We start from the raw sequence: 24,185 nt of genomic DNA on the forward strand, positions 1-24,185 counted from the left end.
TGCCATTTAACAAAGAAAAATCAACCCAAAAAATGGGTTCGCGTGTCACCTCTGACATGCGTGTCATAGGTTCACCATCACTGCCCTGCACCATCAGTACCACTCCCTGTAGGAGCCCCAAGCAATGAAGGATCTTGAAACAAACAGATGACTGGGCAGCTGTGAGGAGCACACTGCACTGGACTGCGTATTTGTGAAGAAATAAGTTTTGCTTTCCTCATTTTCTGTCTGCCAGAGGTGGTTGGGGGCCACCATGAGCCTGTGACTCCTACATTCTCTGCAAGAACTCTACCTCTGGACTCTTACACTCCATCTGGTGTGAGAAAGGAGTTGCCATTTTTTAGGTGAGACTGGGCAGCATCATGTAGCAGGCGATATTTATACATGTATATTTAACTCTGACATCTTTAGGAGACTTTCTTACTAATTTCAAATAAAATTATATTTTCTAAGTTTAGCTGTTTCATTTGAACGAGGGCCTGCATGGAATAAATGTTTTATAATTTGGAGCACTGCTGCTCCAAGTAGTGTCTGCATTTGTTCTTGGAGAAACCTAAATTCCTTCCTTTTGCTCCGGGTTCAAGTGAATCTCCTAGTTAGCTTTCAGGGTTGATGGATGTATGAGTGGATGTATGAATGAAGGGATACATAGAGATAGATAGTTAGATAGATGATAGATAGATAGATAGATAGATAGATAGATAGATAGATAGATAGATAATAGATGATAGATAGATGATAGATAGATAGATAGATAGAGATATAGATAGATGATAGATAGATAGATAGATAGATATAGATAGATAAATAGGTGATTGATAGATAGATAGATAGATAGATATAGATAGATATAGATAGATAGATAGATGATAGATAGATAGATTGATAGATAGATGATAGATAGATAGATAGATAGATAGATAGATAGATAGATAGGTGATAGATAGATAGATGATAGATAGATAGATGATAGATAGATAGATTATAGATAGATAGAGAAATATAAAGATACCTGGATCGCCCTAGCTGCTGTCCTCAGTGTTTAGAGCATTGGCCTACACTCCAAAGGGTCTTGAGTTCAATTCCTGATCACAAGCACCAACCAGGGTAGCAGGTTTGATTCCTGCCCCCAGTTGGGGTGTGTTTGGGAGGCAAACAACTAATCTGTCTCTCACATAGGTTTCTCTCTCTCTTAAAAGCAATGGAAACAATATCCTCAGGTGAGGATTAACAAAAACAATAAGGTATGTGGATAGATACTTACATAGATACAGAGAAAGATATAGACGTGTAAATATACACTGTTCTGTTCTCCTGCTCTTCCTGTAAATTACTGTGGCAGTTCCACATTGCTTTGATTATCTGGTTTGCAGATATATTTGAAAATCTATTTAATGTGAAATTAAATTAAATCCTTTCCCCCTGTATATTCCTGGCTATTTCCATATTGTGTTCTCATGAATATAAGCAAAATAAAATAATTCTGTCATTTTTATATGAAAACCATTACATTTTCAGCATTTACATAACTAGATATCTTAGTGAATTATTAAGTGTTTTTCTAGATAAAGTTCATTTTACAAAGTAAAGGCAGCATCGACATGGTTCATACCTCTAATCCTTTCTCTTTCTAAAAGTGTTGGTTGGAATATTCGGAACAATGTTAAGTAACAGCAGTGATAATGCGCTTGTCTTGCTTTAGACTTTCAAACTCACGTTTAAAGGACTTGCAACTATTGAAATGATGCTGATTAATATAACATTTTAAATGAACTATATAACCTAGTGAGAAAATGCCTCTGTGTTTCCATTATTGTTTTCACTGCATAATGTGTACTATTATTTGACTCACAATTTCTATCATTCACTCAGAGTGGACCCAGGAGGAGCGCTGGGTGATGTGTCTGAGCACCGGGAAGGGAGTCCCTTCTCCCAGCTCCACCTGCAGGGGCATCTGAACTGCCTGGTGGTGGCCATGCTGCAGAGGCCCCAGCAGAGAGAGGTGGCATAGATGTCAGCCAGCAGGTGGCAGTCGGGCCTGGCTGCAGCCTGGTGGTTGTGGTGTGTGTGTGTTTGTGTGCGTGTGTGCGTGTGTGTGTGTGTGTGTGTGTGTGTGTATAATGTAATCAACTTGGAAAATACAGAAAGCCCAGAATCAGGTACAAACCCCAAAACTCTACGATATCTGTGATCCACTCTTCCCACTTTCTTGATCTGTCTTCATTCTTTCATGCTGCTCCATATCTTTATTTCCCCCTCCCCTACATATTTTACTCCCATAGCAGGCTTTCTGTGTAGCTGTTCGGATGCACAATTTAGATATAATTTTACTAACCAACTTTAAATGTCTGATGTGATAAGTTTGAATAGTGTAGAGTTGTGTTGAACAGCAAATTTCAAACTGTAGCTTATATGTTAGGCGACACAACAAAAGAAATGAGTATCATTGAAAATGAGCATATTTTTGAAATTATACCAAAGCTTCATAAACTCTGAAGAGAGTTTAGAAATAGAGCACAATCCAGAGAACGCATTCTATGCCACGCATCATGTGTGAAGATTTCCCCAAACAGAGTAAAGCGCAAACGGATACTTACGTTTTGAAAATTATCATCATATCTAATAGTACAGTGAATGGATTTTGATGACATAAAAAAACTAAAAACAAAAAAAGATAACATATGTGTCTTAATTGATACTAAATTAGGAAAACGCCTTTCTTAGATCTGACAGTTCCCTGGCATGTAGAATGATTCCTAATCTATTTCTAGTCAAAAGTGACTAAAGCAAAAGGTAGGCCTGAGACAGAGAGAGAAAGAGCAGCAAGAGATTCTACATATAAGGAACTTTGAGCTACATTTATAAAGGTCGCACTTCCACCTTCATAATCCAGGAACGCCCCTACTCAGCCAATAGGTTAGGGCACATATTGCAGTAAAGGTGGGGAGGTGGTGAGGACATTGTAGTGGATGTGGGTTTTAGCACAGCCAGGAAGAAAGAGTTCCTTGTGTACATTCCTATTCCTCTTTCCAATCATCACTACAGACGCCAGCAGCTCAATTCCAATGTCTCCCACTTCTATCTCCCAGTCATGTCTCCCAAATGTAGAAGTCTGAGCACCCCAGCCATGACAACACTCAGATACAGGAGAGACAACATGTGCACCTGAGGACCACATCCCACACAAAGGTTTATCAAACCTGCAGGTAGGAGGACAAGACTATGAGTCCTTCCTGGCTGAAAAGTGATAGTCACTGCAAAAAGAAAAAGAAATCAGGTGGACACATTGCAAATAGAGTCCTGAGGCAAAAATTGGTCTTTCAAGATGTTAGTTTATTATGAGGTCATGACAGCAAGAGCGGTTTTGGTTTTTATAGCTAACAAAGTGCAGAGATGACCGCAACATCTGCAGAACAAGCAAATCCCTAAAGACAGACTTTGGAACATTTTTCTAAATGTAAATGTTTATGGCCCAATGGAAGACTCATCTTACCCTGGTCGGTGTCTCAGTGTTTAGAGCTTTGGCTCAGACCTGAAGGGTCAGGGGTTTGATTCCACTCAAGGGTGCATAACTGGGTTGCAGTTTCCATCCCTCGCAATGCATCTGTCTGGGCATTGCATCTCTTTCTCTTTCTCAGAGTCTCAGTCTCTGTCTTTCCTTCCCTCCTTGGCACTCCCTCTAAAAATCTATGGAAGAACATATCCTTAGCCTGGCCAGTGTAGCTCGGTCGTTGTGTGTCAATCTAGGATCCATTGGCGGTCAGAGCAGATGCCTTGGTGGTGGGTTTGTTCGCCAGTAGGGTGCATGCGGGAGTCAGTTTACGGAGGATTCACTCTCATCGCTGATGTTTCTCCCTCTCTCCCAACCCCTTCCTCTCTGAAATCAATAAAGATGCATTTGAAAATGTGATTTCTTTAAGGAAAATAATGAACCTAAAATCTTGGGCCGAGATGCAGACTTCCCCTGACAGCAGATGAAAACTCCACAGATTGTGCTGTCTACCAGATGCTCATTGGCAGCAACAGTGACTTCCGCTTCTGGAAAATCACAGGAGTCTTACAACAGGCAGGATCTCAGGACTGCTTCAGGCGTCTGCGTGGGGGTCCCAGACCGGCGCCCTGTGCTGAAGCCAGAGAGCGGCACATTCAGCCACCAAGTGGGGATGGGGCCCCACCATTGCCTGCCACCCCTCAGTCTCCAAGACATCCTCAGCGTGAGAGTTGATGAAGTCCACTGCCTGAGGTTTCAGTTGATCTGCACCATGGAGGTCAGCCAAGGTGAGCATTTCCGCAGCATCCTCCTCAGAGAGGTGTCTGCTGAGGGCTTCCTCGCACATGACCTTCAAACGCTCCAGGGCATACTTGTCAGCAGCTGCCAGCAAACCATCAGCCACTTTGTCCGGGTACAGAGCCTTCCCCGTGTAAATGAAGCACATCATTTCCTTAAGAACTCCAGGCTCATGTCAATGGTTTCAACCCGATTCTTTTTGCTCTCCTCCATTGCATGTGCAAACATGGCCCTAAACACTGGGGGACGAGCTGCTAAGATAGCTTTGTGAGCCTGGAATTCCTGGCCAGCAACACAGAAACAACAGTCTGTGAACCAGGAATTTTCCCAAAGTCCTCCTGGCGCATGGGCCACCTGGCACTCAGGAACCGTCACCATCTTCATGGTACTCTGCCAGAAATGGTGAAGGAATCTTGCGCCACACTCACCTCACAGAAGAGGGTCAGCTTGTCATCAGGGAGAAGACTATTGTCTTCATCCAAAAGAACATCTCTACGGATGAATTTCTTGAATCCCCAGGCTTTGCCTTGTACAAAGCTATATGCCCGGTGACTCTCCCAAGATTTGATTTCTTCTCCCTTACATTCAGGATGGAGAGTTTGAATTTTGACAAAAATATACACTTTGTGGAGAACTGACCAGAAACGGGAAAATGACAGGTAATCTTTGCTTACTTCATCTAGCCTTTTTGGGAATACCCTCAAACGCCATGTCAGTTGATCAATGGCTTTTGAAGAAAAGACGGAACTTTGAATGACTTCACCCACTTCCTGCCAGCAAAAGCTAAAGTTACCGATGGTCCACATGTGGGAGAATTTCACTACCTTGATCTCAGTGTGGCACCAGCTCTCAGCGACAGGGCCACTGGACATTTCTGCTGGAGGTGGCGGACTTGGGAGACTTGACATTGCAAGTTTGAAGGCTCAACAAGATTTCCAAAGGCAGAGGACAAAGACTTCTGTTCTCTTTTCACCCACGTTAAGTCAGTAGTGGGAAGATGAATGTTGGGGTTGAGCCCCAGCAGGTCCAGGGGTTCCCAATGGTGTGTTGGATGGCGTCGGCGAAAAAGGAATGACATGGAGACAGCTTTCAGATGATCAGTAGAGCCAGCTTCTCTAGCCAGGTTCTCTAGCTAGGTTCTCTCTTTATTCTCCTGCTACATCTGTGTTGATACCACTTGATTTTAATCCTATCCATTCTATTCCAATGGTTAGGGCATTTGTTATCTCCATTCCAAGGTCACTACTCTACTGTTCTGCTCAGCTACAAGGAAGTAACTGAAGGAGATTATCCTAAGTAAAGATTATGTAGCTTAACCGTGATTGTTCCTAGTTGAGGTGATTAACTACCCGCCTGGCACTTAGTTAAGGGGTTTTACTGATGTATTCCCTTCCTGACTCCTGTTAATTTTTCCCTAACTCCAGGGAAAAATTCCCACCTGGGGAAACAACCTTTTTCCAAGAGGTGACCCTGGTTAAAACACATAGCACTAAGCAGGGGAGCAAACATATGAAGAACACTATGCCATATACTCCAGGTCCCTTGAAACATATGCTGTGCAGATGTTTCCTCCGTGCAGCGGCTGTGTCAAGCAGCAAGAATGGACCGGCTTCTGACCAATGAAGTTGTCTTGTCGAACAGGAAATCTCTCAGAGTAGGGCCTACAGCTGCTGGTGCTTATCCTTCTGCATTGGCTTCATGCTCTCTACAACATCCAGGCTTTGCTTCTGAAAACAACTGTCTGAAAGATGCATCTAAAACGTAAATGTTATTTTGCTGGCGTGGCTCAGTGCTTGAGCATCCAGGTCAGGGTATAGGGCCACCTTGCAGGCTCAATCCCCAGTGTGGGGCTTGCAGGAGGCAGCAATTCAGTGATTCTCTTTCTTCATTGATGTTTCTATGTCTCTCATCCTCTCCCTTTCTCTCTAAAATAAAAAAAAGAAATAAAATACAAATGCTATCACAGTAGACAGATGCTCAACAATATCTAAGGTTCATTTAATAATATTTATTGAGTTTTTGGTGAGTGCCAGCCATTGCTTAAAGTGACCCTCTGATCCACAGGTGGGGAACGTCCTGCCTGAGGTCCATCTAAGGCCCCCAAAATCATGTGGTCTGGCCCTCCCAAGGCATAGGGGTCATTTAAAGGCTTGACCAAATTGCAGCAGCCTAATTGTCAATAATTGCATTTCATTTTGTATGGCCCTCAAATGATGTAATAAATATCCAAATGGCCCTTGGCAGAAAAATGGTTCCTCGCCCCTGCAATCTGATGTATTTACACTTCAATATAGTCCCTGGAGTAGACCCACAGGGAACACTCCCTAAAAATCCAATTACTTTCCCTTTCCACCACTGAAAAGAAATCACAAATTATCCAATACTTGGGTACTTTTATCAAATTTACAAAAATGTTGTCAATTTCATGTGTAAAAAAATGATTCTTGTGAACACAATTGTTTTCTTCCCATTGGTAATTAGAGTAGCATCTTTTCCTGTTTCTTTGCTCTTTAATTTTCTTTGCCATAAATAGGCTCTTCAAAGTTGTGTTGGTGGTATAGTGGTGAGCATAGCTGCCTTCCATAAATAGGCTCTTCATAAAATTGTTCATATTTCTATTGCATGATCCATTCATTTTATTATCTGCAAGTATAGATTTTTCATTGCATTCTAAAAACAAATTACTTTCTGACTAAAATGACAGATATTACATGCTTACAGTAAATTCCCTTCATGTTCTATAATACAGCAGAAACACTCTATCTACTAGCAAGTACTAAAACATTATTGTTGGCCAAAAGGCAGAGCTAGTCTCCTTCCAGCCTCTGGTCATAGCTTGCTCATCCATCAGTTAGTACATCATCTTGTTTATGTGTGTTTCTATTTAAAGACATCTTAGTTGTGACTGGCTTTTTTCACTTAGCATGACATTTTAAAGTTTTATGTATGCTATATTCTAGTGTACGGGTATACCACATTTTGTTTACCCGTTCATCAGTTGATGAGTATTACGGTTGTCTCCAGTTTGAGGCTCTTATGAATAACGGTGCTGTGAACATTGTGTACAGGATTTTGTGTGAACATGTTTCCATTTCTTTTTGGTACGTACCTAGAAGTGGAACTTCTGGGCCATCGGGTGACTCTGGTTTTCCAACGTGGCCCCGCTATTTTACATTTCGCCCAGCAATGTACCCAGGGGTCCAATTTTTAAGCATTCTCATGAATGTTTTATTTTTTTAATCTTTAATTTCTTTATTGGTTAAGGTATTAAAAATGTGTCTTCATCCCCCCAGTAACTCCCAACCTCCCCCTCCCCCCACTCATGTTCTCATCCCCCTGTTGTCCATGTCCATTGGTTTGGCTCATATGCGTGCATACTGTTAACATAAAAAACCACTGAAACCTGTAAAGAATTTTTGTGAGTTTATTTGAGCCAAACTGTCGACATATGCCGGGAAGCAGAACCTCAATGAATTGAGATAGTGCTCCGGAGAATGGCGGGGTTACATCCGTATTTATACATGAAATTCATTGGTGACAGATTTAAGGAGGTGGGATTAAGCGAAGGGGGGGGAACCTCTGTGATAGGATAAAAAGTAAAATGATGGACACACATACTTAGTTGGGTGCAGGATCAATTAACATGATAATGAAGGAATTTGTAGTATCTTTCCTGGCGCCCAGAACATTTGGTTGTGCCCCAGGGGCTCCAGAAAAAGGGAAGTTACAAGTTACCCAGACATTTCAAGGGTATGTTATCTTAGAGGCAAAAAGGCAAATGGGCTCAGTAAGGATCAAAGTTGATCTTGTCAGTGAAGATACTGGCCTAGGACATAACTGCCCACCATAACTGCTTTTAGTTAAAGTTTAATTTCAGACCATCCTTTGTGGTTATTTTAGGTCTCAGAGTCTGCAAAACTGCCATGCAGGCCTCTCCTGAGCTTGTCAGGTCAGCTTGTGGCCCCTTTCGTCCACAATACAAGTCCTTTGATTGATCTCTTCCCCTTACCCCAACTCTCCCCTACATTCCCTCTGGGGATTGATAGTCTGATCACTGTTTCTCTGTCTTTGGATCTGTCCCTGTTCATTGAAAGGGCGAGGGCTAGGCCCTCCATCTTGCCCCAGGGTAAGGCTACGCCCTCCATCTTACCTTAGCCACGTGCTACGCCCTCCATCTTACCTTAGCCATGTGCTTGGCAAGGAGCTTCTTCCCGGAAGTCTAAGCCTCTGCTAGCCACACCCAGGAACAAGACACCGACTTGCTCCTGGCCAATAGGCCAACCCCCCCTCCCCCCCCATAAAACCCGTCTCCACACAGAGTTTTCCCTCTTGGCCACTTGGCTTGCCATTGTGTCGGTGAGTGTGGTGGACGGGGAGCTCAAGCTAGCTTGAAATACAGACTCTTATGCTTTTGCATCAGACTGGCTGGCTCCCTGATGTGGTTTCTTGGGAATCTTGAAATCTGGGCATAACATTCATCAGTCTATGATCTATGTTGTTCTCTATATTCCACAAATGAGTGAGATCATGTGGTATTTATCTTTCTCTGACTGGCTAATTTCACTTAGAATAATGCTCTCCAGTTCCATCCATGCTGTTGCAAATGGCAAGAGCTCCTTCTTTTTTACCACAGTGTAGTACAGTATTCCACTTTGTAGATGTATCAGAGTTTTGTGGGTTTTTTTTACTGCATTTCTGTGAAATGTCCCTCCCCCACCCCACCCATAGGCATATCCCTGGAGGCATATCCCTACAGAAAGCAGATTAGTGACTGCCTGGAGTTAGGGCGGGAGGACAGGGAGGGGGCACTGGGAAAGGGAGGTGAGTGTTAATGGGTATGGGTTTAAAGTCCAACAATTGCCTCCTCTCTGAGGGGGCGTGGCTAGGCCCTGGAGGGCGTGGCTGGACTCTAGAGCGGACCCAGCCAGCTTAAAAGCCTGGGGAGGGGCAGCAGCCCACTCTGTGGTGGCTGTTCAGCATGGAGGCATGGAGGCGTGCGCTTCCCTCTGCGGCGTGGGCTCTTCGCGGGGATGTCAGTGTCGTCAGAAGCCCCAGGGCCCACCTGAGACAGCAGCGGCCAAGGGCAAGCGGTGTCCTCAGAAGCGCCAGCGCCCAGCTGAGACGGCAGCAGCCGAGGGCAAGCCGGCCCCGGCAGAAAAGCACCTCGAGGCGGACGCCGCAGCGGGGTGGAGGAATCGAGAGCCCCAGGCCGCCCCCGCACTGCTCGCTGCAGGACCTGCCGGTGGAGATGCTGGTGGAGATCTGCGCCTCGCTCCCCGGCACCGACCTGGCCAGCCTGGCCCAGGTCTGCACCAAATTCCACCACATCCTGCACATCGACAGCATCTGGAGACGGCGCTGCCGGAAGGAGTTTGGCGTTTGTGAAAACTTGCAGAATCTGGAGACGGTAGGTGTGTCTTACCGAGAAGTCTATGCGAAGCTGCTCCACCCATGCAGACACATTTTGGGATTGTGGCAGCGAGATACTGAGGGCTATAAGACACTGCTCTATGTAGCGGTGGACGGCTTAGGCATTACTGGTTGGATGTATGTGCCTTGTCTTAACACCCATGTGGACGGCCCAATGCAATTCAAGCCCGCGTTCAGAATTCGCCTGACGGAGAGGAAATCAGCCGCGGTGGAGTGCGTGGAAGGCCGCCACCGCAGGCCCCACAGCCGCCACCTGCAGATTCAGAAGGACAGGCTCACCAGCCAGTGCAAGAAGACAGACCACCGAAGGGATTCACCAATACAGCTTTGGGAGGAATTCGGGCCGGTGCTGATGTGGAATGACGCACTGCGGTATGACTGCCTGACCTACCGCCGCCTCTACCTCCCGCCCAGCCACCCGGACGACCTCATCAGGCCAGGCCTCTTCCAAGGCAAATACGATCGCTTCGGCCTATCGATTGTCATGCTCAGCTTCCATGGGAAATATGCCAGGGTCACCAAGATCTCGGGATACCATGACGACATATTAGAGATCCACCTCATGCGCCGCATCCAGCTGCGAGATGGTGAGATCTTCCGCGACTTCAACGAGCTCTCCCGCGTGGTCCAGGAGATGGAGGAGCAGGTGCTCCGGGAGCAGCAGCAGCAGCAAGAAGACGGGACTGAGGAAAGCGAGGGCCATGGCTGGCAGGGCCCTGCCCAGCCCAGCGTCGGGGAGTCCGGGGCCGCAGCTGCAGAGGAGCAGCGTGTCCCGTTTGTCCTGCCTGTGGACGTCCGCTCAAGGGACCATGACTACCCCCGAACCTGCAGGATGTGTTTCTATGGCGTGGACACTGTTTCACTCTGGCGCTACCCTGGAGTCGTCATCCTGTTCGATGAGAACCACTTGGGGTTCATCGATCTAGAGGATAAATCCTTCCTCCTGTTCGGCAGAGTCCAGAACACCTTCCAGAATGTGCAGGCACCATCCCCGCAGGCCTTCCTGGAGATGCTCCAGAACATTCACCCCCCACCACGTTTACCACCCGAGAGGATATTTGATGTTTAGAGAGAGTGGGGGAGAGAGGGAAAGACAGAAAGAATCGATGTGAGAGAAACACATCAGTTGTTTGCCTCCTGCCCAAGCCCGGAACAGGGCCAGGCTGGGTAGGGGCCAGCAATGGAGGTAGAAATAAACCTTAGACCAGTGGTTCTCAACCTTCCTAATGCTGCGACCCTTTAATACAGTCCCTCATGTTGTGGTGATCCCCAATTTCATTGTTACAAATTGAACACAATTAAAGCAGGTCCCTGTTGGCAGAAGTGCAAACACTATGAGTCCTGCCACCATCAGGAGTGGAGCTCATTGTCCCCCAAAGCTTCATGTTACCTGTAAGGAAAGTGATAAATAGGGAGCCTGTTAAATGAGTTGTTCCGGTCTGTTAAGGACCGAGCACTTCGGGGATGCGTTTTACCCAACAGCTAGCCCCAAACATCAAATGAAAACGATAAAAACTAGGCTTGGGACCCCAGACCACCACTGAGCAACTGGCAGGAATAACTTTCATGGTTTTTAACAACTGAGATGGGGCAGAGAAAGAGCAAGAAAGCCACCCCATACCAACACACAGCTCAGCTTAGAGTCCTCTATCGCTCCAAGGGCTGTGCCCCTCTGGCTGTCTCAGGGACAAGAACCTAACTGCATCAGGGACAAGAACCTAACTGCCCACGCTCCAGCTGGCCTCCACTAAGAACATCACCTATAAGTGGAAGGAGCCACAAGTGACCCTTGACCTGGCCGGGGAGCCATTCCTTGACCTGGCCGGGGAGCCATTTTTTATTAGACATGGGTGGTGGGGGTGGTGGGGGGGGGGTGCGGGTGGGATGCTTGCTCTGCTCTCTCTCACCAGGATCTCTTTCTTCCAAAACCTGTCTGATCCCTGCGGTAAATGGACATCCTCAACTATTTCATTCAACCCAACTGGAGCCTCAGGAATCTCACTCTAACTCATGCCTTTCTGAGCCTCCGGGTGAGATGTAAAGAAAAGTACATGGAAGTAAACATTTTAAAGACTCCAGATTCTCCGAGAAGGCGGAAGCTGTGGCAATGTCCTCGGTCAAGCTGCAGAAGCTGCGAGGAGAGGGACCACTGGCCCTTGTAAAGGTAAGAGGGTGGCAGCTTCAAATCCAAGCAGCTGGAGGTACCTGGGAACGGCTGTGGGGGCCTGATAGCTCCCCCCCCCGCCTCCCCCCGCTTTTCTCCAACCTCCTAAAGATTGTCAAGGTCAGGTTACCTTTTACAACATTTATCAGAAAAATGCCTTGGATAGTAAGTGGCTTTAAAATCTCATAGAGCTGGTAAGACCATAAATAAATATAACTGAAGGGTTTTTGATAAAGCTTTTCAGCAGTAAGTATATATGCCTATCCATAATTTTCCAAAGTCTGTAATAACTTAAAATGTTAAAAGCATTGCTGGATTAAATAATAAAAGTTATTAAACATCTAATACTTTAAGATAGCATGAAATACTGAAACATTGATTTCTACACTTTTTTGAAATTTTTTTTTTATTGCTTTCTGAGAGGAAGGGAGAGGGAGAGATAGAAACATCAATGATGAGAATCACTGATTGGCTACCTCCTGCACGCCCCCTCCTGGGGATGGAGCCTACAAACTGGGACCCTTCAGTCCACAGGCTGACACTCTATCCACTGAGCCTAACTGGCTAGGGCTACACAAGTTTTAAGTTCACCTGCTTTTTTTTTTTTTTTTAATATATTTTATTGATTTTTTACAGAGAGGAAGGGAGAGAGATAGAGAGTCAGAAACACCGATGAGAGAGAAACATCGATTAGCTGCCTCCTGCACATCTCCCACCGGGGATGTGCCCACAACCCAGGTACATGCCCTTGACCGGAATCGAACCCGGGACCTTTCAGTCCGCAGGCCGACGCTCTATCCACTGAGCCAAACCGGTTTCGGCGAAGTTCACCTGCTTTTAGCTTTTATTGCAGAAAGTCTATAAAGTGGATTTGCAACTGTTACTATTATGTCATGTGCTTTGTTGAAGGTGTGTTTCTTGAAAATAAAAAGTATGTTTAAAGTGTGTTCATAAACATCAATCTAAGAAATGCTTTTTGGTCAGCATTGGAAAATTAAGGTTTCTAAGAATTAAAAACTCAAATCAAGCTGGAAATAAATTGTATAAATTTAATAATAGAAGGCATGATGTATAGAAGTACATTTTTGCAGGGGAAAGATTGAGAGTAAATTATTCAAATGACTAGAGGCCTGGTGCATGGAAATTCATGCACTGGAGGGGGGTCCCTCAGCCCGGCCTGCCCCCTCTTACAGTCGGGGAGCCCTCAGGGGCAGGAGGCGACCTGGTGATCAGGGGAAAGCGATGCCCCCATCACACCTCTGCTGCTGCCACTGCCAACAGCACAAGCCTCGGCCGGCCCTGGTTACCTGTGCCTCAGGTGGCCTTGGGAGGCTGGGGGGCTGAGGGGACTGGGGGACTCCGGAGACAGGTGCGTGGAGCAGCCGTGCCACATGCCTGCCACCCTGGAGGGGCTGAGGGGACTGGGCACCGCCATCTTGTGGCTGTGGGCACAGCCATCTTTGAGAGTGTAACAGTCAATTAGCATATTCCCTCTTTATTAGATAGGATGGTCATTTCTGAATGGGTAACCTCCACTCAGCTGTTATTCCAAAGCAGCACACTAGATGGCAGCAGAAATGAGCTTTTTTTGCCGATCTCCCTCAGATGCAATTCCCAAGATGCACACGAGATGGCAGCAGAGAATAGCTTTCCTTGCGACGTCACTCAGGTGTTAACCCAAGATGCACACTAGAGGCTGCAGGAGAGCATTACCTTTTCCCAGGCTCCTGCTCACTTGGCAGTGAAATGAGGATCCAGACCCGATACCAGGCTCACTCTAAGTTAAACCCTGAATCCGTTACAAAAAATTTTATAGCAGACAGGAAATGTAAACACTCAGCAAAAACTCAATGTTGAAATGATGCAAATTACTTGTGACACCTTTTCATAAATTGAAGGAGAAATATTAACAGAATGCTCACCCACAAATAAAAAAATTTTGAGAGAAAACTATTTGTGGGTCAGAGCTATGGAAACATGAATTCCTCGCCTTCTCACTTTTCTTACTCCCCCCAAACGTAGTAAGTTGAATTGCTAAATAAGGTCAGAACTGACCGTTTTGGCCCTAGCCCAGCCGTGGGCAAACTACGACCCGCGGGCCGGATCCGGCCCGTTTGAAATGAATAAAACTAAAAAAAAAAAGACCGTACCCTTTTAGGTAATGATGTTTACTTTGAATTTATATTAGTTCACACAAACACTCCATGCTTTTGTTCCGGCCCTCCGGTCCAGTTTAAGAACCCATTGTGGCCCTCGAGTCAAAAAGTTTGCCCACCCCTGCTCTAGCCGGTTTGGGTCAGCAGAGTGTCGGACTGCGGACTGAAGGGTCCCAGGTTTGATTCCAGTCAAGGGCAGGTACCTCAGTTGCAGGCTTCTCCCTGGCCGGCCCTGGTTGGGGCACGTGCAGGAGGCAACTCATCGATGTGTCTCTCTCACATCAATGTTTCACTCTGTCTTTCCTTCTCTCTTCCACTCTCCGTAAAAAATAATGGAAAAATATCCTCGGGTGAGGATTAACACACACACACAAAAGTGACCATTTTGGAATAGAGAAATGTTTATCAAATATGATTTCAACTTAGTATAACTGAAATTGAGCTCTACTGGTGATTTATTTCAACCTGTGTAATTCTTACCATTATTTCTAGCCCCAAACAGCACAGCCATATTTGCTACAATAGCAACTGAAATGTACCCAGTATACATTTAATTATGGTATTCTTTTATTAAAAAAAAAGATACAAGTATGGAACAAGAATAATTTAACAGAGTTCTGGAACACTCACTATCAAAATACAGGAATGGATAAGGTGGGATAGTGTATAATAGAACAAAATCTACGTGAAATTCAAGAATTACCAGGAAGATTAAAGAAAACTAACAAACATTGAAAAAGATAGGACACTTCATTTTTAATCAGTCAAAAGAGAAAAGAGTTCAAGACAATCTCAAGTTCCACACACCATAGAGCTATCGTTACACATTAAATATAATTACTATCTATAAGTATGCAAAAATATAAAGTTCTATTTCATACAATAAAACCCTTGATAGGAACCATTTTAAAATTAAGCAGAACTCCTCAACTTATGTGTGAGGTAAAAATTCTTCTACAGGTTCCTTTAAAGGTTTTTAAACAAAATGCTAAATCTAAAAACAACGTACTCCCGTCAGTTCTCAAATTAATGCTACTTATTAAAGAAAGAAAAATGTATAGCTCGGCCACATACTCCTTTAGTATTGTCCAGGCATCCTGAAATGTTCCATTTTTTCAAGTATGGAACTAGAACTCAACATATTCCACAACACAGTTCTGAAGAGGAGGAGCATATAGGAAAGACTTTGTTGTCAGACGGCACAATATTGTTTTCTCCAAAACATTTCTGAAATAAACGTCGGGGTTTTGTTTTTCTCCTAAAAGACCAGAATTATCATCTACATCAACATACATCTGATTGTGGTAAGACTTCAGAGTGGAAAATAACCTCTTCAATATTTTATCACAAAAGTAACACTGGTAACAGATTATAAAAGGAGCCAGGACTCATGATTACAGCTCGTCATGATAGAAATATTCGTCGTGGAGCTGTCGGCCATAATCTGTGGCTTCGCTGGTCAGAAACAAGTCCTGGTTCTCCAGAATCTCTGCCTCCGAGAGCTTCCTGTCGTTATTCAAATCCATTTCGTCGATGAGATGAAGAGCCTTTAACACAAGATAATTCAATGTGTCAGGTGTAATACATATTTTCAGCAAGATGTTCACATTTCAATGGGGATTTGATTTTCCAGAACCATTCATACGTTTATTCATTCATTGTTTGCACCATATTTTTAAAGTGGCCTGTGAGCAATAACAGAATCACTGATCAAATGATTATTGCTCTGTTCAAGTGCTCATTGTCTAAGTAAATGAAAACATTACACATGTAACTGGATCTGTCTCCAGCTTCTCATTATCTCCTTTGTTAATTTCCGCTGGGTTCTGCCTCCTTTCAACTCAAATCTGATTCAGGATATCTCAAAGTTAAGCAAAATGAACATAACCCATTTTGAGCCCCTACAGGCAAATACAAAATTTATTATTCTAACTGTCCTATCAAATTACTACATGATGCAATTTTAACTTCCATGTCCCCTTGATGATCTAAAACAGGTCAAAGATTTAAATTAAGAAACAGCAATGCATGGATCCTAAATAATTTAATTGCTTCTTTCTTAGGCTTAAAAATTTGAACTTCCTTTCCTACCAACAGTAAGAAATCTGCAGGGAGATATGGCACTGGAACGCTCACCTCCTCCTGGGCAATGCCCTGGTTGTTGGGTACCACCCAGGATAACAGCTCCTGAGGATCAAGCCTGCCGTCCGCATCTTTGTCATAATCATTTAGGAATCGATCTTTCTCAACAAGTATCCACTCTGGGTCTTCATTTGCTGCTTTATATTACAAGAAATCAACAACAAACACACACATAAGAATATCACATGTATATAATGAGAAGTTTGATATATCCTAGAATAAAGGGAATGAATTTAAAGCCTACTACATAAAAAATGCCCAAAGACACAAAAATACTTAACTAAAAAGTGCTAAAATAAATATAAACGATATAATAATTTTCAACAGTGACACACAGGTCTAAACAACTACGAGTTTTTAAATTGTTGCATATTCTCACAAACTAGTAATTTTATTAACTGCTATTTGTTATAACTAGTTTTCCCAAATTTGATCTGGGTAAAATTTTTGGTACGTCATGTGGCTATATAAAGCTTCTTACGTGTTCTTACAGAATAATGCTATGTGTAATTTCAAAGTGACATTCACAGTAAGGGATGTTTTTAAGCAACAATTCTGGAAAAAATTCAGAAAAAAGACATACAAACTCCTCAAATTTCAAACAATCGTAAGTCACCTTCCACAGTCTACACCAGTATTCACAGTATTTATATTTATTTCTCTTTTAAGATCTACATCTAAAAGATACAGGATTTTGTTTACAAATATCCACCTTTACTTCCTCCCTCATTCGATTTGATCATCACATTACATTTGTCGCGAAAGGAAGACATGTAGAATCTAGACGTTTACTCAGTGAGCCAGACAGCATTTGGAGATGAGCTCCCAGCCCCTTAGTTTTGCTTGTCTCACTGGGCAGAACGAGTATAAATCAGGCAAGTGCTTCCTGTTCCATTTTCTTTCCTTTTAGTTGCATTTGTCCCCTCCTTCCACAGACCTCAGCTCCTTACCTGGGTCCCGCCTGTAGTCACCAAGAAATTCTTCCAAACTAACAAATCCATCACCATTCTTCTAACGCCTCTTCAATGACAAATTCCTATCGTAGAAATAAATTAGTAACGACGTTTCTAATCCTACCACCATCCGGGTCACTCCGGGTCACTCCTACTACAGAACTGCTTTAGGAACGATCACTAGGATGGCCTAAGCTTGCAAACACTGGAATCAGAAGCAGGAATATATCACCACACAGCAAGTCCAGCATCCTTAAGCTCTGTCGTTAGACTCCCCTCGCCCTCTGAAACCACCTCAGCACTGACCTCACATTCTCCTGCTTCTCAAGATCGTCGTCTCTGAGTGCCCGTCTCCTTTAACTCCTTTCGTCTCCTTTAACTCCTTTCCATCCAACCCGTTAGAACCCGTCTCTCTCCTACATCACTGCTGCTCTGAGTGAGGCCCACGTGCTGCCTTCTGTCCAGCTCAGTCCATCCCCACCCACCTGTCCCTGGCACGTCCATCTCTGACTGGTGTACAAGCTCAGAGCCGAGTCATCTCTGACTCTTCTCTCCCCACACTTATTTAATCACAATATTCTGTTTATACCTGCTTCAAACTTTGATCATGTCTCTTTCATTTCACTGCCACCTTGAATTCCAGACCAAAACACCCAATGCCTAAATTGTTTCATTGTTATCTGGTCACCCCCTTCTCAATCCTCAAATGTCCCTTCCTTCCCAGAGAAACAAGAGCCAGCACTGTCTGCCCTGACAGGGCGAGGGAGCTTGTCTCACTGAATTTTGGCCTCAATCGAATTGTGCCCAGCACTGTTCTTCAACCAGGTCATGTATTTTGAGCCAAGTGAGAAGTCAAAAGCCTCCCAGTGGCAAGAGAAGTGGTGCTAACGGTGTGTCCTGCCGCTGGGCTGTGGAGAAAGCGGTCTGCAGCTTGTGACCACGGCAGCCGCCTCTGACCGTGACCTAAACAAAAGCCACAGCTCCCTCCCTGACCTCTCGAGCACAGACCACACAGCTGGAGACGGAGGCCAGGCAACAGGCCTCCATGTAAATGTGAGTCTGCTTTAAAGTGATTTTATGCTCATCTCTGCTCTCCCACATGGTGGCTTTTGCTCTCAAGAAGCTCGCCACGTCATAGGACCCAATCAACGTTTGCTGGTTACACCCAGAGCGCAATAATGTTTGAAGAGTTGGTGTTTCTTTCCAGCACCTCAGGGGTGACAGGACTCTTTATGCCTCAAGTTGCAAACACATCGCTGGTCCTTAGCAGTTGTGCTGGTGCCCACCCCACGAAAACAGATCCTAGCGCCGTACGTCTCCCAAGACTGAAGCTTTTCACAAGTTTTAACTCTGGTTTTTAATATAGAAAAACCAGGGAAAAGTCTGAAAGCCAGGAAAGAGTGCTGCTCACATACATTACAGAGATTTTTTAAAAACTCAGTCCTTTACCTTCTCCCTCCCAATAAGCAACCTCCTCCCCAGCCCAAACCTGAACCGGGAGAACCTGGCTCTTCCTGTCTCTGAAAACTCGGGTGTGCACAGTTCATCGTGATCACTTAGTTAGAACAGGCCTTAAAGTTCTGGTCACTCAGTAACTCGATTAAAACCTTTCTTCCTTACCGTCATATAATCCACTTCTTCAGGATGCTCAAAAGCAATGAATTCTTCAAGATTCAAACCGGGATCTGAGTCCTGGTTAGCTTTTTCAAATCGCTTCTTGTCCTTTAGATGAAGCTTGGAAAAGTAGATATTGAACATGTTTAAAGGTCTCATCATAATATATAATCATGAACAAGACTTCCAAAAGTACAAACCATGTGAAATCTAAAGCACATTGTCATACGTTATTTTATCTTCACATCATCCCTCTGAAGGTTGCTAGGGCAAATGACACTCATTACAGGCAGTGACAGGCTCTAGCAGCGGTTCTCAACCTGTGGGTCGTGACCCCTTTGGGGATCGAACGACCCTTTCACAGGGGTCGCCTAAATGCATCCTGCATATCAGATATTTACATGACGATTCATAACAGTAGCAACATGACAGTGATGAAGTAGCAACGAAAATAATGTTATGGTTGGGGGTCAGCACAGCATGAGGAACTGTATTGCAGGGTCGCGGCGTTAGGGAGGTTGAGAACCGCTGCTCTAGAGTCAGAAACTCGGAGAACTCCAGCAATGCCACTTACTGGCCGTGTCCTTACGGCAAACACTTCGCTCCCCGGTTCCCTCAACTATAAACGGGGACAATCCAACACCAACAGCAAAAGCAGCAAAAGCAAAAGTCGACAAGAGGCCCGGCCAGTGCGGCTCAGTTGGTTGGGTGTCGTTCTATTCAGCAACTGGAATATGAATCCCATTCAGCAATTAGTAAACCTTAAGTAATGAACATCTACTACATGTGACAAAGTACTATTGACTGAAAAACCTGAGATTAAGTGATTTGCTGAAAGGGATGTCAGAAATACAGCTAAACTATTTTGAACTTGGATCCATTCTGGTCTTTCTACAGTAGTACACATTCTTTTCTTTAACAATTGATCTCAATTTCTTTTGAATCCCCCAAAATCAATAAATTTAGACTGTTTTTAAAAATATCTTTATTCATTTCAGAGAGAGGAAGGGATAAGGGGAGAAATATTAATAATGAGAGAGAATTATTGATTGGCTGCCACCTGCATGCCCCCTACTGGGGATCTAGCTGGCAACCGGGCATGTGCCTGACCTGGAACTGAATCGTGACCTCCTGGCTCATGGGTCTACGCTCGGCCACAGAGACACACCAGCGGGATTACTGTGCCAACTGAAAACTGTTTCTGGTTTTCAAAATGACTTTTCAAAAATATATTCGCAGGTTTCAGAAAAAGTCTTCTTATGAGAATACTTTCCCTTTTTTGAAAAAAATATTTTTTGATTTCAGAGAGGAAAGGAGAGGGAAAGAGAGACAGAAACATCAATGATGAGAGAGAATCACCTATCGGCTGCCTCCTGCACGTCCCGCACTGGGGACTGAGTCCACAACCCAGGCCTGTGCCCTTGACCGGAATCGAAATCAGGACCCTTCAGTCTGCAGGCTGACACTCCATCCACTGAGCCAAACCGGCCAGGGCGAGTACTTTTCTTTTTATAAACTGATTGTATTATTAAACTTCACATTTAAAAAAATCACAATTTCCAGTATTTTAGAAGCTTTTCATTCATGTCTTTTACGGGTAAGTTAGGTAGCACTGATTCACGGGAACAACGCTGCTCCTACAATAACTGATTCACAGGGGAGCTCACTTACTCCCCCAAAGAATTCATCGTTCAACGTTCAGATTCCACTGGACAGTTGGTTACACTCATCCAAATCTGACAGAAAAGAAAAAGACTTTCCAAATGGCTGCTTTTATCTGCATCTTTCATACTTTTAAATAACTAAACCGAATATTTTACATTTTTTTAAAAATATATTTTATTGATTTTTTTACAGAGAGGAAGGGAGAGAGATAGAGAGTTAGAAACATCGATGAGAGAGAAACATCGATCAGCTGCCTCCTGCACACCTCCCACTGGGGACGTGCCCGCAACCAAGGTACATGCCCTTGACCAGAATCGAACCTGGGACCCCTCAGTCCGCAGGCCGACGCTCTATCCACTGGGCCAAACCGGTTTTGGCGTATTTTACATTTTATATTCAGGTTTAACAGGCAAAAATAGACAGACAAGAACTTGATGTACTTTGCTGAGTCAATCAAGTTCTTTTTGAATAAAGCACATTTCTGAATACTGAGTGCTTAGCTTTCCTTACGAAAGAACCCTTCCAGTTGGAACAAAAAGGTCCACGTTTCGCCAGAGGGAGCTGAAATTGGCCAAATTCGCTTATAAAGAAAGGATTTCTTTGAACAGACTGAGATTTCTTAAAAAAACAACCAAAAAGTCATTCATGGTCATTTGAAGAACACAATGTAAGTGCAACTCACATTCAAGAAGCCAAAACACAGAAGGACTTTTTCCTAAGTGGCCAATTTCTAAAGATGATACAAAAGACTCTTAGTTTCCCAAACTCAACACAAAAACCTTATATTCTAATGGATGATAGAAAACAGCACATACAGTAGTGAAAACAATAGTCATTTCTATGGTAACAGAACCTTGTGAAGAACAGAACTGCCATGTGTGGGTCGGCGAACGATTTTACACGAAGACATGCATACTTAGTGATACCAGAGCCCAGGTCCAGCATTCCGATTTGCCCTGTGTGAGAGCGTATCGAACGTAAGGAAGTACTGCTGATGCGCACACTCAGCAGCTGGCTTTAGAAGTCAGAGCTGAACTTTCCCAGGCAGGTCCCCAACGTTAGTTATCTTGCTTCAAGATGCTGATCGCACTTGTTCATCATCCCACACAGAACTGCCCTTTCAGGCATTTCACAGCCTGAGGATCATTATTCCCGGTTATCTCTATTTTCCATATTAAAAATAACATAACTTCAGGTAGTCAACTGTTTTTAATAGACTACCGTATAGAAGACATTATTTTAGACAGCCCATTACTTAAAAAAAAATCTTTACTGTTGAAAAGTATTCCAGATGCCCCCCTTTTCCCCAACCAACCCCTCCACCCAAAGCGGCCCTCCCAGGCCTGCACTACACCATTGTCTGTGTCCACGGGCCACGCACATATGCATATAAGTTCCCCAGTCAATCTCTCCCACACCTTGCCTCTGAAATTTGTCAGTCTGTTCCATGCTTCTATGTCTCTGGATCTATTTTGTTCATCAGTTTATTTTGTGCATTAGATTCTACATGAGTGAGATCATGTGATACTTGTCTTTCTATCACTGTTTTATTTCGCTTAGCATAATACTCTCCAGGTCCCTCCACATTTTCTCAGGGGTAAGAGATTCTTTTTTCACTGCTGCATCGTATTCCATGGTATAAATGTGCCACAGCTTTTTCACCCACTCATCTGCAGATGGGCACTTGGGCTGTTTCCAGATCTTAGCTATTGTACATTGTGCTGCTATGAACAGAGGGGCGCATGCATTCTTTCTGATTGGTGTTTCGGGTTTCTTGGGATATATTCCCAGAAGTGGGATCACTGGGAGCCCATTACTTTTTATGATTTATTTATGGTATGTTTAGTCTGTAACTTTAGGACTGACTCATTCTTCATCATTGATTTTTAAATTTTGAAAAATAATGCAACTCTTTCATCTTTATATACCACATTCACTTTTAGAGGTCTATTCTACTTTTAGGAAATTATATCAAATTCTAATAAAGTAGAATAGACACATATTCCTGGGTTATCAAAGAATACCTACAAAATAGGACCCCATTGAGAAGTGTTCATTTATGCTCCACTGAATTCACCCTTAAAAAACTGTTTTCTTTGTAATTGATTTTTTGAAAGAGAGGTAGGAAAGGAACATCGATGAGAGAAACATCAATCTGCTGCCTCTGCATGCCCAATATTGGGGACTGAGCCCACAAGCCGGGTGCCCTAACCAGGGATTGAATGGGTGACCCCTTGGTTCATGGGTCGACACTCAACACTGAGCCACACCAGCCAGGCCAATTCATTCTTAAAAGATAGAGACTTATAATCAACATTACTGAGAACGTGGGTGAGGAAGTCTGCATTAGAACCAGACATCTTTCCAATGAAAAACTGCTCACTGCAGTTTATATTAATGGGTGAAGACTTTCTTCTCAACACCATCATTTATTGCATCACCCCCTCTCAAGAATATAGAATTTTTTTAAAAACAAATAAACACATCTCTTATACTGTGATTAGATAGTAATTAAATCTTTTGAGTGTCAAAGGAAAAAAAAGAATACAATTAGAACCTAATTATAGTAATATTTTAAAATACTGTATTTAACTTCTCTGTTGTTCCCTGGCAAGTAAGTCATATCACACAATGGTTTGGTTTTAGTAAAGTGTCAGAACTTGAATGATGCTTTTTAAAAATACATATATTTTTATTGATTTCAGAGAGAAAGGGAAAGAGAGAAACATCAATGATGAGAGACAATCATTGACTGGCTGCCTCCTGCACACCCCGCACTGGGGATCGAGCCCACAACCTGGGCATGTGCCCTTGACCAGAATAGAACCCGGGACCTTTTAGTACACAGGCCGACACTCTATCCACTGGGCCAAACTGGCTAGGGGAGTGGTCGGCAAACTCATTAGTCAACAGAGCCAAATATCAACAGTACAACAATTGAAATTTCTTTTGAGAGCCAAATTTTTTAAACTTAAACTATATAGGTAGGTACATTGTTATTAACTTAATTAGGGTACTCCTAAGGCTTAGGAAGAGCCACACTCAAGGGGCCAAAGAGCCGCAGTTTGCCGACCACGGGGCTAGGGGCATTGAATGATGCTTTTTAAGATAAGTTCATATAAAGGAGGTAAAAGAGGATGCCTAGTAGATAGACAAATCTCCAACCTCACTTTATCATCCTTTGTTTGCTCTAAGGCACTAAGAAGTGAAAAGACTGATTCATACTCTCCAGTCTGCTATAAGACGAACACCCAAATAAGGAGGAAAAAAGAAAAACAAAAGATATATTTTTCCTCTGTGAATTAAGTAAATCCTAACTAACCTAATGCTGATATACTTAACAAATGCCTCAAATATTTTTTTAAAAATATATTTTATTGATTTTTTACAGAGAGGAAGGGAGAGGAAGAGAGAAACATCGATTAGAGAGAAACATCAATCAGCTGCCTCCTGCACACTCCCTACTGGGTATGTGCCTGCAACCCAGGTACATGCCCTTGACCGGAATCGAACCCGGGACCCTTCAGTCCACAGGCCGACGCTCTATCCACTGAGCCAAACCGGTTAGGGCTGCCTCAAATATTTTTAAAAGCTGATCCTATATGCCGAAACCGGTTTGGCTCAGTGGATAGAGCGCCGGCCTGGGATATTTAAAGCCCCCAGTTCCACTATCCAAGGGAGTTATTCTGAGCTGGGGGACAAAATCCCAAATAGCAGAACCGCATGATCGAGCAAGTCCAACTACACTTAAGGGACACATTCTCTCCCCCTCC

At 43.8% G+C, this 24,185-nt stretch overlaps 1 protein-coding gene and 1 pseudogene across 1 annotated transcript in view; both read right to left on the reverse strand.

Annotated features, from left to right (window-relative positions):
• Window positions 1-4,074: 4,074 nt before the first annotated feature.
• Window positions 4,075-5,196, reverse strand: LOC102426883 (annotated as a pseudogene).
• Window positions 5,197-14,475: 9,279 nt separating this feature from the next.
• LOC102429066 (reticulocalbin-2) overlaps window positions 14,476-24,185 on the reverse strand; it is a 15,043-nt gene continuing 5,333 nt past the window's right edge. The window contains 5 exon segments of the mRNA XM_006109838.3: window positions 14,476-15,585; window positions 16,175-16,317; window positions 17,131-17,192; window positions 17,194-17,216; window positions 18,754-18,867. Of these exon segments, the coding sequence (XP_006109900.2) occupies window positions 15,433-15,585; window positions 16,175-16,317; window positions 17,131-17,192; window positions 17,194-17,216; window positions 18,754-18,867 (495 nt within the window). The 3' untranslated portion in view covers window positions 14,476-15,432.

Source organism: Myotis lucifugus, unplaced genomic scaffold (assembly GCF_000147115.1).
Source record: "Myotis lucifugus unplaced genomic scaffold, Myoluc2.0 scaffold_698, whole genome shotgun sequence".
Taxonomy (NCBI): Eukaryota; Metazoa; Chordata; class Mammalia; order Chiroptera; family Vespertilionidae; genus Myotis; species Myotis lucifugus.